General features: G+C 43.1%; 1 protein-coding gene across 1 annotated transcript in view; it reads left to right on the forward strand.

Annotated features, from left to right (window-relative positions):
- The first annotated feature begins 3,809 nt into the window (after positions 1-3,809).
- Positions 3,810-14,024, forward strand: part of LOC105979484 — a 16,681-nt gene continuing 6,466 nt past the window's right edge. The window contains 1 exon segment of the mRNA XM_013007116.1: positions 3,810-4,032. Within this exon segment, the coding sequence (XP_012862570.1) occupies positions 3,810-4,032 (223 nt within the window).

Raw genomic sequence — 14,024 nt, forward strand, 5'->3', positions numbered from 1 at the left:
CTAGTGTTTTTGAAGTGCTGACCATGAGGTTAACAACCCAATGCATAACCACTATGTTACCAGGGTTCCTTCCTCTTGAAGGATAGATAAGCACCAACGGGACCATTTCTCTTAAAATCTCGGCTCAAGAGTGGCACACAATTCCTTCCACTTTTATTCTATTGGCCAAGCCCTCTACTGGCAGGGCAGGGAAGTTTTCTCCTTCCTTGGATGACTAGGAAGGGAGTGAATTTTTGTCATCTCATACAAGGGACAAAGGGAAATATACTCTATGGTCAAATAAGTTAGGGGGGAAATACTTTTTTTTTTTTAAAGTAAAAATATTCATAGAATCTGCCCAGTCAGCCAAAAGCATGAGCACACCCATTGTAGAAGAAGCACTGCTCTCCAGAACCACACTGTGCCTGGGAAGGGAGGCTGCAAGGGCTTATGCTTGCTCACTTTGGACATGTCCTTAGGCAAGGCTGATCGCTAGAAAAGGACATTGGATTTGCTGCAGGGGATGGGTCATTGGACATGCAGGTGATCCTTCATTAGATGTGTTGGCGCACAACATTCGACTCACAGGCAGCAGTGACCATGAAGATGGCACCAGACCAGGCGACATTTCATTTTGGTATATACAAAGTTGCCATAAGCAACCCCTGGTGGTATAGTAGGTTACACATTGGGTCCCTAACCTCAAGCTCAGCAGTTCGGAAACACCAGCCACTCAGTGAGGGAAATATGAGGCTTTTTACTCCTGGCAAGAGTTAGAGGCTCAGAAACTCATGGCGGCAATTCTTCCCTGTCCTACAGGGTCGCTAAGCATCAGAGTAACTCGATGGCAGGGAGATTCAGTTAACATTACTTATTTTAGAAAACAATTCTGGTTATTCAATAAAGAAAATTCAGGTGCAGCCCTGTCACACAGGGTTAGATTAGATGGCACAATAGTGTCCACTCACTCATTAGCTCAGTGTGTCTGGAACCCCAATGTGTATTTCCACATGGGACAAGTCAGGTCGAAGACACTGGGGATTCGTGCTTTGTTGAGCAAGACCTGGAATTGGAAGAGTTCTAAAAAGGGGTCAAAGTTCCTGTTTTTATAACACACACACACACACACACACACACACAGTGGTGAACTTCACAGAACGTAGTGGGGATTTCACAGAAAGGATGGTGATAGCAGTGAACAGGGTTGGGATGGGTCTTCTTGAATCTATTTGAAAGCCTCTAGGCTAAACAGAAATGTCCTGGTGGTGTAGTAGGTTTGATGTTTGCCTGATAACCACCAGGTCAGCAGTTCTGAACCCACCGGTTCCTCCATGGAAGAAAGATGAGGCTTTCTATTTGAGTAAAGAATTATAGTCTCAAAGACTCATTGGGGCAGATTTAGTCTGCCCTTTGTACTCAGTACAGTACGCAAATAACAAGCTGTGCTAATACGGTTCCAGATAAGACAGTAGTGTTTCAGGGAAGGCCCTAGTGGGACGTTGGTTTGGACTGGCACCTGACACTGAGGAAAGATGAGTCCTTCAGGTCAGAGATCAATGGCCCCAGCTGAGGAGCAGAGGGCTCTGGGAACAGAAATCCACTCTCCAGTGTGGAGCACAGTCTGTTTTCAATTCAGAATCTTGCTTTTTCTCAGCACCTTCTCTAAGTTTGTATGCTTTTTCTGCTGTCTCACACCTGCTTAGGCCAGTGGGAGGCCAGGTTCTTTTTGGCCTTTATCTGTTCCCAGCAGGCCCCTCCCTGCTCTTCCAGGGGGCCCCTGTGGTGGCCACAAACAACAGAACCTCCTCCAAGTCATTAACATAAGGTCATGGAGGCAAGAACAAAGTTCACATAAGATTCGGATTCCCCTCAGATCTGCAGAGGAAGTGCTATGTGGTAAGGCCTGCCTCCCCATAGTTCTACATGAGGTGGTTTTTATTTGGGGTGGTGGTGGGTGGGAGAGAAGGAAAAAGGATTCCAGGTACGATTTTTCAAAATCTCATCCCTACGTCCCCCTTGGCAAGCTCTAAATAGGTCAGGTGGCAGGAATGCCAGTGGTGGGGTGGGCAGTTTCTAGAATCTTCCCTAGGATACATCACAAGAAACACAAGAAAGCTGTTCTACACACTGGCTTTCCTTCTATTAAAAATTCTGTGCTTCTTGGGGTTATGATTCTGGATTACCTGTGGCTCTGGAGCATCTCTAGCTGAGCAGTGTCTTTGGAATTTGCTCCCTTTGTAAGCCGAAGACCCTTAACCAGCATCCTGGGCAATGAGTCTCAGAAATCTACAGGGCTGTGACTGGCTCACAGTGTCACTGGGTAACAAAGATGGCACAATGTATGAGATAGCTATTTTTTATTTCTTTCGTTTGCCCACAGATATTTTTATATAAACAGATATTGTTATATAAACAGATACTCCATTGCGTTTCTTGGAAAAATACCTTGAGAGGGAAAGCAAATACTTAAAATGAAAACATTTTCTTTTTTTTTAAAGGTATAAGACAATCCTTAAAGTATCTAATGAAAATATATTATTTGAGCACAAGAGCAAGATATGTGGGCTGTCAGGATTACCCAAGGCTGGTGATCCTTGTGTCCCAACTCTCTTGGAAGAAACACAGCCAGAATGCTCATTTGAAGTGAGAATAACAAGACTTGGTCTCACCTACTTTGGACATGTTGTCAGGAGAGATCAGTCTCTGTAAAAGACCACCATGCTTGGTAAAGTAGCAGGGTAGCAGAAAAAGAGGAAGGCCCTCAACGAGATGGGTTGACAGAGTGCATGTCTGTGACAATGAGCTCTAACAGAAGAATGATTGTGGAGATGATGCAGGACCAGGGAGTGTTTCATTCTGATGTACATAGGGTTGCTATGGGCCACAGCTGGTTTCAAGGCGCTTAACAAAATCGAGGGTGATGGAGCAATGAGCTCATACTTTTGGTTTGTCATTTCTGAGCACAGCCTCTGCAGCAGGCTGACCAGGATTGGGACCCTTACCAGCCATGTGATTTAAGTAAGTTACTTAAACCTCCCTTACCTCAGCTTCCTCCTCTATTAAATACAAATAACAGTATACCCACTTCCTGGGCCTGTTAGGAGAATTCACTCAGTTCTCCTTTTCATAAACACTTACCACATTGCATGGTAAGCCTCAACCAAGAAAAATTAGGTGCCCTCCAGCCGTCTCTGGCTCATGGCGACCCCACGGGTGCCAGCAGAGAATCATGTTCCAAAGGTCATGCCATGGCTAATTTCTTGGGAGTGGAATGCCAGGCCTTTCTTACAAGGCACCTCTACTTGGACTCAAACTTCAACCTTCCAGCAAGCAGCCAAGAGCATTATCCGTTTATATCAGCCAGGGACTCCCAGTAAGCACCATGTATGTGTTAAATAAAACACCAAGAAGAAGCAAAACGTGTGGAGATGCCCAGGACACGAGTTCCCCTTTAGGATAACGATTTTGTCCTCATGGGCTTCCCCTTGCCTTCCCTTTCAGTTCTTATCTCCTCCAAGCCAATGCCCCCTCATGCTGCCCCTTATCAAGTCTCTTTCTTTCTTTCAAAAGGAAGAACCAAAAGAGAGAGAAAACACTCTTCTAGGAAAGACCACAGGATTTGCATTTTCACGTCAGACACAATATAGACTCCAAGGAATGACCCGCTCCTTATCAAATCTGGAGCTGCCAGTGAGTGAAGAGAATGGGCGGGCTGAACAACTGCCCACCAGACCTCTCCAAAAAATCTCAGCCCTCACTGTGTTCCAGGACGCCACACCCACTTGGAATGCCACCCCCCACCCCCCACCCCCACCCCTACCCCCCGCGCCATGCCCTCGGCCGGTTCTTCCCATGCTGGAAGAGGCTCCCAAATATCTGCTGATTGGCATACCACAAAAGCCACATCCTGCAATAATGATGATGATGATAGCATAGGTAATAACTATGATGCAGTTGTTACTCAGCCTCATGCATCTTCAGAGTCTCCTGGGGATTGGCAGTGTGCTAAGAATAGTCCCAGCGCCAGCATTCCAGAACAATCTGCTGACCCAAGTAAACCCCTTGAGGTGGGATCTGGCTTGTGGGATGAGCTGTCAGGTGTGAGGGTAGGGACATAGCAATGCCACACTCTCCAGGGTGGGTGGGGACTTGATGAGGAGAAGAGGTTGCAGACTCAGGCTGGGCACACCCTGAAACAAAGGCCAGGGGGAGTGTTTTCTAGACTATGGCATTCAGATGAACCCTGCTTTTTAGTAACTCTTGTTCCTTGGCTCCCAGGACCAGACCCCTGGTTGGACTTCATTGCCTATTGTAAAGAGTGGAGCCTGCCATGCAATCGGTGAGTGGTGTGGAAAAAATATTGTGTTGTTGGGGCCAAAACAACAACAAACAACTCACTACCATCAAGTCAATGCTTACTCGTAGGGATCCCACAGGACAGGGTGAAACTGCACCTATGAGTTTCCAAGACTCTAATTCTTGATGGGAGTAAAAAGCCTTACCTTTCTCCCTCATAAATTCTGGCAGGCTCAACCCAAGAGTTTTCAGCCCAATGGGTGGCCACTAAGCCACAGACAGGAGTCACAAACAAGGAGGAGATAAGTGGAAGTTGATTTCTCTCTCATATAAAGCAAGTTCAGAAATGGACAGTTCAGGTGGAAAGGGTGGCTTCACAGATTCTTCAGGACCCAGGCTATTGTCATTATCTATTTGTGAATTCAGTGAGCTGCACAGATCCAGAATCTATAGAGTCTGATGAGTTTCAATAGATGGCTGCCTACACTATGTAATCAACAGCCCAAGCCTAGATCATTCCCAATGCCATGGGAAGCCCCTTTCCAGTTGATCTCCATGCCCCATCGGCAAGGAGCCACTGTTCTGCCATCTCTTACCATGGAGGGGTTGTGCTTATTCTTGAATTTCATATCAATGAAATTAGATGTATATTTTCCTGCTTATCAGTTGTCTTTCATGTGGTATAGGGTGATAATGGCATTGATAATAGCCGTGACTCATCTATGGTATTGTATGTGTCAGAAGCTTGTTCTTCCTTATTGCTGAGGAGTATTCCATTGCCCAGATGGGACACCCAGGCTCAATATCTGGCCAATGTGCTCATGTGCAGCCACCACTCATCTGTCAATAGATCATGTTCCTATGATGCTGAACAGGTTTCAGCAGAGCTTCCTGATTAAGATAGACTAGGAACAAAGGCCTGTTTACGGCTCCAAATCAGCCAGTACAAATCCTTTGCACCACAACACTCCAATCCATTTATGCATAGGGTGCCATTTTCCAGGAGGCAACTTGATGGCAGTTAAGAACAACAGTATTCCTTTGTATGACTATCACACTTTGTTTATCCACCTGCTGGTGGAGATTTAGTATGCTTCCATTTTGGGAAAAAAAAAGCTGTTATGAATAGTTGTGTGCAAATCTTTGTATAATGGCAATGGTTACACTACATGTAAGACATAATTAATATTATGGATGCTATACATAAAAAGGGTTAAAATGGCAAATATTTTGGTACATAAATTTCACCATGATATAAAACAAAACAAATACAAATTTCATGTGAATATCTCTCACTATAATCAAGTTGATTCCAATTCACAGCAACCCTATAGGACAGAGTATATCTTCCCCTGTGGGTTTTCTGTGACTGCAACACTTTATGAGTCGAAAGCTTCGTCTTTCTCCCATAGACATGCTGGTGGTTTTGAACTGCTTACCTGTGGTTAGCAGCCCAACATGGTAATCCACTATTTCACCAGGAAATGGATGATTATTTCTCTTGGGGAAATAACTAGCAGTGGAACTCCTGAGTCAAGTGTAGGCATATGCTTCATTGTATAAGAAACTGCCGATTTTCCAAAGGGGTTCTACCATTGTATGCTCTTTATAGCTTGTTGCTCTACCATCCTCATAGTATTAGATGGTTTCTTGAACTCCATCATTTCCACATTCCAGACACAAGAAGGAAAACAGAGGGAAAATCACCTTTGCTTTGCTTTGGTTAGTTATTTTGTTGGTTTCAGATGAACTTCTCATTAAAGACTCCAAGTATATTTCAATTTTACTTTTCCTCTTCTTTTTTTTATAAGCCACTCAAACCATTATTTAGGTTTGAGGGATAAGGAATCTGGAGATATTTTTTTCAAAGAAACCTATTATATATATTTAGTTCATATCATATTAAAGCATCCTTGCTTTAATAACACTACCCGGAAACCTCACACAATACTTCTGCTTTTTGTCGTTAGATGCCTTCAAGTTGATTCCAACGCATAGGGATCCTATGCACAACAGAGAAAACACTGCCCAGTCCTCCATCACCTTCCCACTTTTTTGGTTTGAGCTCATTGTTGCAGCCATAGTCAATCTGTCTCATTGAGGCTCTTCCTCTCTTTCACTGCCCTCTACTTTACCAAGCCTGGTCGCCCTTTCCAGGGACTCCTCTTGATAAAATTCCCAATGTACATGAGGCAAAGTCTCCTCATCCTCACCTTCTAAAGAGCATTCTGGCTGTACCTCCTCCAAGACAAAGGTGTTTGTTCTTCCGGCAGTTTATTGAACTTTCAAAATTCTTTGCCAACACTTTAATTCAAATGCATCAGTTCTCCAGTATTTCATATTCACTGTCCAATTTTCACATGGATGTGGAGTGATTGAAAATCCCACGGCTTGGGGCAGCTGCACTTTGGTCCTTTATTTAACTAACATCTCTACTCTTTAACACTTTAAAGAGATCTGACCCAATAAAATGTGTCGCTTGATTATTTGACTGCTGCTTTCATGAATTTGGATTGTGGATTCAGCACAATGAAAATGAAATGTAGAATGAAACCATTAACTATTTCAATATTTCCTCTAATTATCTGTTGTTCCAATAAATCATGTCTATTGGTCGGGTTGTGGTGATTTTTTTCTTTTTTTTACATTGAGTCATAATACATACTGAAGGCTATCATCTTTGATTTTCAGCAAGTATCTCAAGTCGTCCTCGATTTCAGTAGGTAAGATTGGTCATTCATAGATTAAAAATAAAACACAAACTCACTGCCATCAAGTCCATTCTGACTCATAGCTAGGTCATAGTACAGGATAGAACTCCTCCTATGGGTTTCCAAGATTACAGAAAACTTTTTAAAGGAGTAGAAAGTCTCAATTTTTTCCTGGTTTATTCCTACAATTATGGTGCCTCCTTTTTCTTTAAATCGTTTAATTTTCAGATTATTTTTTCATCATACAGATTGAACAAGTTTGGTGGAAGGATACAACCTTGACACACAACTTTCCTGATTTTAAACTATGCAGTATGCCCATGCTCTGTTCGAATTACTGCCTCTTGATCCATGAACAGGTTATCCATTTCACAATAGAATTTTCCTCCTCCAAGACAAATTTGCTTGTTCTTCTTTACAATATTAACCATATTTTGTTTTGATCCACACGGTCAGATGTTTTTGCATAGTCAAGAACACACAAGTAAGCATCTTTTTGGTATTCTTCAGTTTCAACCAAGAGCCATTCAATGTCAGCAATGATGATCCTGATTTCACATCACCTTTCCCATAGCTAGTCAGGTCTTCTGTCTTATGTGATCAATGTGTCAAATCTGCTCATGAGATAGTCTTTAAATCCAGCTGGGGTGTATTCAAAATTGTATTTCAGCTCCTAGGCTTGTTATATTCTGAATCAGCTTCAGCTTTAACTTTCATATGAGAAATTGATGTTTCTTCCACAGGCTGCCCCTGGTCTCATGTTATCTGCTATTATTGAGCTACTCCATCATCCTTTCCTATGGATAGAGTTAATTTGATTCCAATTAATTCCATCTACCAAGTTCCATGTATATATATATACATACTTTGTACATTCTATGTTTGGATTAGTAATGGATGCTTGCAGCTGTTTCTTCCCATTTTGAGTCATGTCCCACGAGTCAGTAATGGTTTCAAAAACCTACTCCATCCATATAATTATGGTTGACTGTCCATTGAGGAGGAAGTTCTTCCTCAGTCATACCTTGAGTGCCATCCAACCTGAGGGGCGCATCGTCTGGCACTATCTCTGACAATGTTCTGATGATATTGATGAAATATTCAGTGGCTAATCATTCACAAGTGGACAACATATTTTCTCTTCATTGTCAGTTTTAGTCTGGAAGATTTGGTCAAACCTGTTCACCCTGAGTGACTCCTCTGTTATGTAAAATACTGGTGACGGGGGTGCAGGAGGAAAGTGGCTATCTGATAGAACGCACCCGTCCAGAGATCCTGCTGCCAGACCAGAAAATTGGGAGGTAAGGCAAAGGGAATGGGGAGGTGGAGTCCAGAAATTAGAACTAGGGTACTAGGGTCTCTCCTGAATTTCTTTTTTTGCGTGTGATTTCCACTCACAAAGAAAACCAAGAACGCTTTAAAGCACTCTAGCTTCTGCGAGCTCAGGCGTGCCAGCTGCGTCCTGGCTGGAGCCGCGGTTTGTTCTGGCTGACACCTTAAAGGGACAGCACCTCCACACACAGGAGAACCCCATGCCGGAGCTCTCCACGCTGGTGGCTGCCCTGAGCTCACTGCTTTGGGAGTGGTGGTGGCGGGTAGTCATAAGTTAGAATAATAGAAAAAGCAGATTATTACCTGAAGTAGATCTTGGTGTGGGAGAAAATAAGCGGAAACCAGGGAGCGGAATCAATTCCAATCAGCTGAGAAGCAAACAATCCCCCTGATAAGCTGGATTCTCCCCCTCTGGGGACCAGCCTCACAGCTGCCAATTCAGAGCACAAGTATTAAAAAATAAAAATTAAAAAGAAGGTGAAATATATATTATTGGTTAATAACCCAAACCACAGTCTGGTTTCCCAGCGGCAAAGAGCACATAGGCAAGGGTCTTTAACATAAATCAGCATATGAATTAACCTAGCTAAGGATTTCCAGAACCAAGAGGCAGGGCCTGGAGGCTTTTTGCATAACAAAGAACCGCCTTATCAAACTTCTGTGTTAAACAGCACTGAGCTGCAGACTAGAGATTGTGTGTGAAAATTTAATTTGAATTTAGTCTAGCTGACCAGGGGGATAAAATAAATAAATAAAAATGAAAGCCTCGGATCTACAAGTAGGATACCAGCAGCCTAGATAGGAAACAAGTCCAGCTTCCCTTTCTCTACACATGGCTGGGGAAGCCCTGCTGACTCTGGGGCTCTAGACAGGACTGTGAGAAGACCCTGTCTCCCGCCCCTGGTGTGGTGCTATGTATAGCGCAGGGCGGGCATACCAGTGAAAGCCAGAGCTCAATGGATGCCTGGTCACAGGTGTGATCTAGCCTTTGCAAATAATCCCACACAGCATCTGTGGAACTCTACATAAAGCGGCTACAGCACCCCGCTACCTGGAGGAAGAGTTGGAACTCCTCCAGCCTCACAGACAGGTTATCAAGCCTCAGTTATCACCCTACCTACTACTTTATTTCTTCCCCTCTGCATTCACTAGCATTTCTATCCTTCCCACCACAGTCAGTCTCAACGACCTCAGCCAGTCACAACGAGCTGGGATCTTTTTTCTCTTTCTTCTTTTTCCCTCCTTTTCCTCCTCTCTCCCACTCTCTCCTCTCATAAACCACTACTTACTTCCAGATCACTACCCTCCATTTAGGGCAAAGCAACTCAAATAGCAGGAGGAATTCCAGCCCGCCCTCCATGGGAGTGCTGAAAACCACACAAGGCCAGCTGGGACAAACATCTACACCACACTGCGCTGCTGAGGAAACCTCTGTCGGACCTCTAGGTAAGCTCATCATCTAGGGCAATACTGCCCAGCACCACTGGTTCCCTGCATCAAAAGAGCCCACCAAACTGCCATTGTGAGGCAGGGTCTAAACTCTTTTGACCACACATACAAGTAATCAGGGATCAGCTATCTCTTTATCCTTTATTCCCTCTTCTCACTCTCCTCCCTCTTTGCCATCACAGACAATCTTAGAGAACACAATTAGGTTTTCTGTTTTTTTAACCCTTTCGCCTTCCTTCTCCTTTTTCTCTTTCTGTCCTCTTTCTATCTTCATTTTCTTCGCTTCTCTCACTGCTGTATGATTCTCTCTTCTCCCTATCATTCCCTTTACATGCCACTGCTGGTTCCCAGACCCCCACACTCTGCCTAGGGCAACCCTGTCCTCCCAGGGGGCCACCTGACTCCTAAGACAGGGCCCCATACAGGACAAGTCATTGCTACACACAGCACAGCATGGGGGTCAGCTATTTCTCTATCAATTTTGTCAGTTCTGTTTCCCTCTCCTTCCTTTTTTCTTTTTTTTAACTTTATTTGTGTTCTTATTTCACTTTTTCTTCATCCCTCCTCTTATTAAAACTCCTATCTCTATCCTACCACAGCCTCAGCAGATTATTGTTTTCTTATTGTTTTCTTCCTTTCTTTCTTTTCTTTTTTATTCCTTTTTTATTGTTTTCACCTTTCTTTTTACTCTGTGCAATCTAGTTGAGTGTGGGCGAGGGGGTATCAGTTTGATAGACATTGTTGTTCCAGTTTGTGTCTTCCTCTTTCTCCCTTTCTCCTCTCCTTTCACTCTCTTTCCTGTCACAAGCCACTAGCAGCCACCAGGCCACTCCCCTCTGCCTAGGGCAACTCTGAAGGCCCATGTGGGGGAGCTTCCATGTGAATTTATAGGCCTGGAAAGCTGCTGGGGAATTCAAGCTAGTCCTCTTCAACACACCAAGCAGCAGGGGGTTCTCCCATACAAAAAGTGGGGGCATCCCCAGCCTAAATACCGAGGTCCTACAAGTGACTGGGGGAAAGACATGGCCACTACTAGTGGGGCTCCACGCTACTGTGGGAACACCCACCCAATCTCCAAGGTGATCTCTGTCTACAGTAATCCCCCTACCACCTACAGAGCTCTACACCAAGGTGGGTATACCCACACACCCTCCTCAGGACTTCAGTCGCAGAGGAAAATACCACAGGCCAGCCGAGGTGCTCCAAGAACCGTGAAGGCTACTTAGAGATCAGCCAGGGAAGCAAGGCCCTCGTGGCCCAGAACAACCAACCAGTGTCCCATGAGAGGAATATCCAACACACATCCCAAGTAACGGAATACTGGATGGCCAGGACAAGAGTGAAACCACAGGAAGATATAATGACAGCTGGACCCCTCAGTACAGCTACTGGCAGATAGTTCATAGAAAATCTCAAACGAATCCCCCAAGAGAGAGCCCAGGTATTTTTGACTCAGGAAGATGGATCAAGGCTCCTCTAAAACAACATGAAAACAGCAACCAGTTCTAACAGCTTCAACGAGAAAGCAAGAGAAACAGAAGACAATGCCGGAAGAAGTCATGAAACTAACGATGGGCATAGAAGAAGCAGATATTGACCTGCCACAAAAAGAACTTTTCAAAATGCTGCTTGAAGGCATTAAGGATATGAGGGAAGCAATGCAGAAAAAAGATGAGATGATAGAGGATATAAAGGCAATGCTCCAAAGGGAAATACAAGAGTTAAGGGATGAAATAACAAAATCCAGTGACAAATTGACAGATCTTGCCAATAGGCTTGAGGAGACAGAGAAGCGCACCAGTGACCTAGAGGACAAGCAAGCAGACCTCAGCAAACAGGAAAAGCAATTAAATAAGACAATCAAATTAGCTGAAGAAAACTCGAGAGCCAGGTCTGAGGCTATGAAAAGAAACAATATTAGAATAATTGGACTACCGGAACAAAACACAACAAAGAAATCAAGAGCAAAAATAGCAAGGGTATTCTTTGATGAAAACTTCCCCAACTTAATAAAGGGAAACCAGGCAACCATTCAAGAGGCTGAAAGAACACCAGCCAGACTGAATCCCAAGAAGAAGTCACCATGACATATAATTGTCAAATTATCCAACTTTGAGGAAAAGAAGAAGATCATAAAAGTAGGTAGGGAAAATCAAATAGTCATGTATAAAGGTACCCCAATAAGAGTATGTTCAGACCTGTCAGCAGAAACGATGAAGAGGAGGGAATGAAGTAATATATTCCAAAAATTGAAGGAAAACAACCCAAACCCAAGAATACTTTACCTATCCAAGTTATCTATTAAGATAGATGACGAGGTGAGTCTTCCCAGACAAGGACAACCTCAAAGAATACACAAAAATAAACCCAGCCCTATAAAAGATCCTTGACAGTCCAGTATGGGCAGAAGATAAACACTCACTGAGGGCAAATAAGAGACCATCATATAGAACAACTCCACCCATAGGACGACAAAGAGGAAACATCCCCCAGGATAGCATCAACTCAATAGTGGAAATAAGGCAAACATAAACTACACACACAACACAAGCTGATAAGATAGGTAGATAGGAAAATACCCAACACAAAAGGTACAAGATGACATCACAGAGTCCACAGATAGATATAATAACACTGAATATCAATGGCCTGAACTCAGGCATTAAAATGCAGAGGCTAACAGACTGGCTGAGGAAACTTAACCCATCGATCGGCTACCTCCAGGAGACTCAGCTCAAGCTTGTGAACAAAAACAAGTTGAGAATTGAAGGATGGAGAAAAATATACCAAGCAAATGGTAACGAAAGAAAAGCACGGGTAACGATCTTAATATTAGACCAAATTGACCTCAAGATACAGGCCATAACAAGAGACAAGGAGGGGAACTATATAATGCTCAAGGGAACAATAGACCAAGAGCCAGTGAGCATAATAAACATATATGCACCTAACGAGAGACCAGTGAAATTCTTGAATCAACACTCAAAAAGATGAAAAAGATCACAGGCTCAACAATTATAGTTGGTGACTTTAATACACCACACTCTGTAAAAGACAGATCGTTGGGAAAAAAACTCAACAAGAGGCTAGAGATCTAAATAGCACACTTGGACGACTTGATTTGATAGATATCTTCAAGGCATTCCACCCACATGCAAAAAAACACACACACATTCTTTTCAAGTCCACATGGCACATATTTGAAAATAGACCACATGCTGGGACACAAGTCAAACTTGAATAAATTCAAGCACATAGAGGTTATACAGACATCTCTCTCCGACCACTGTGCCATAAAGCTGGGAATTAACAGAAGTACGGTGAAGAAAACTAGGGCAAACAATTGGAGGATCAACAATTTCCTATTGCAAAAGGAGTGGGTATTGACCCAGATCAGAGATGAAATCAGGAAGTTTCTAGAAAATACGACATACCAAAACGTGTGAGATACAGCAAAGGCATTTATCAGAGGAAGGCTGATAGCAATAAATGCACACATTAAAAAAGAAGAGAGACTCGTGGATGGTATGCTGACACAAAACTTACACCAATTAGAGCAGAGTCAGCAGAACAACCCTACTAATAGCAAGAGGAGAGATATAATAAAAAGCAGAGCCGAGAAACAGGAGAGGGAAAACAAGAAAACTATGGAAAAAAATCAATGCCGCTAAAAGTTGGTTCTTTGAAAGAATTAACAGAATTGATAGGACTCTGGCAAACCTAACCAAAGAAAGGAAAGAACAAACTACATTTGCAAGGATGAGAGATGAAACAGGGGACATTATTACGGACCCTAATGAAATTAAAAGAATAATTACACAGTACTATGAAAGTCTAAACTCTAATGCATTCAATAATTTGGAAGACATGGACAAATATTTGGAAATACAATCCCTCCCTAGGCTCCCTCCCAGATGGATGTCTAGTACCTCAACAGACCCATAGCAATGGAAGAAATAGACAAGGTAATCAACGGATTACCAACAAAAAAATCCCCTGGGCCAGGTGGATTCACAGGAGAATTCTACCAAGCATTCAGGGAAGAACTAACACCAATCCTATGCAAACTCTTCCAGAACACAGAAAAAGACGGAAAACTCTCAAACTCTTTCTATGAAGCTAGCATAACTTTGAGACCTAAAGCGGGCAAAGATGCCACAAGAATCGAGAACTAAAGACCAACATCCCTAATGAACATTGATGCAAAAATCCTTAACAAAATACTGGCCAATAGAATACAAAAGCATATTAAAAAAA

Source organism: Echinops telfairi, unplaced genomic scaffold (assembly GCF_000313985.2).
Source record: "Echinops telfairi isolate 266 unplaced genomic scaffold, ASM31398v2 ScPeMD7_2186;HRSCAF=2738, whole genome shotgun sequence".
Taxonomy (NCBI): Eukaryota; Metazoa; Chordata; class Mammalia; order Afrosoricida; family Tenrecidae; genus Echinops; species Echinops telfairi.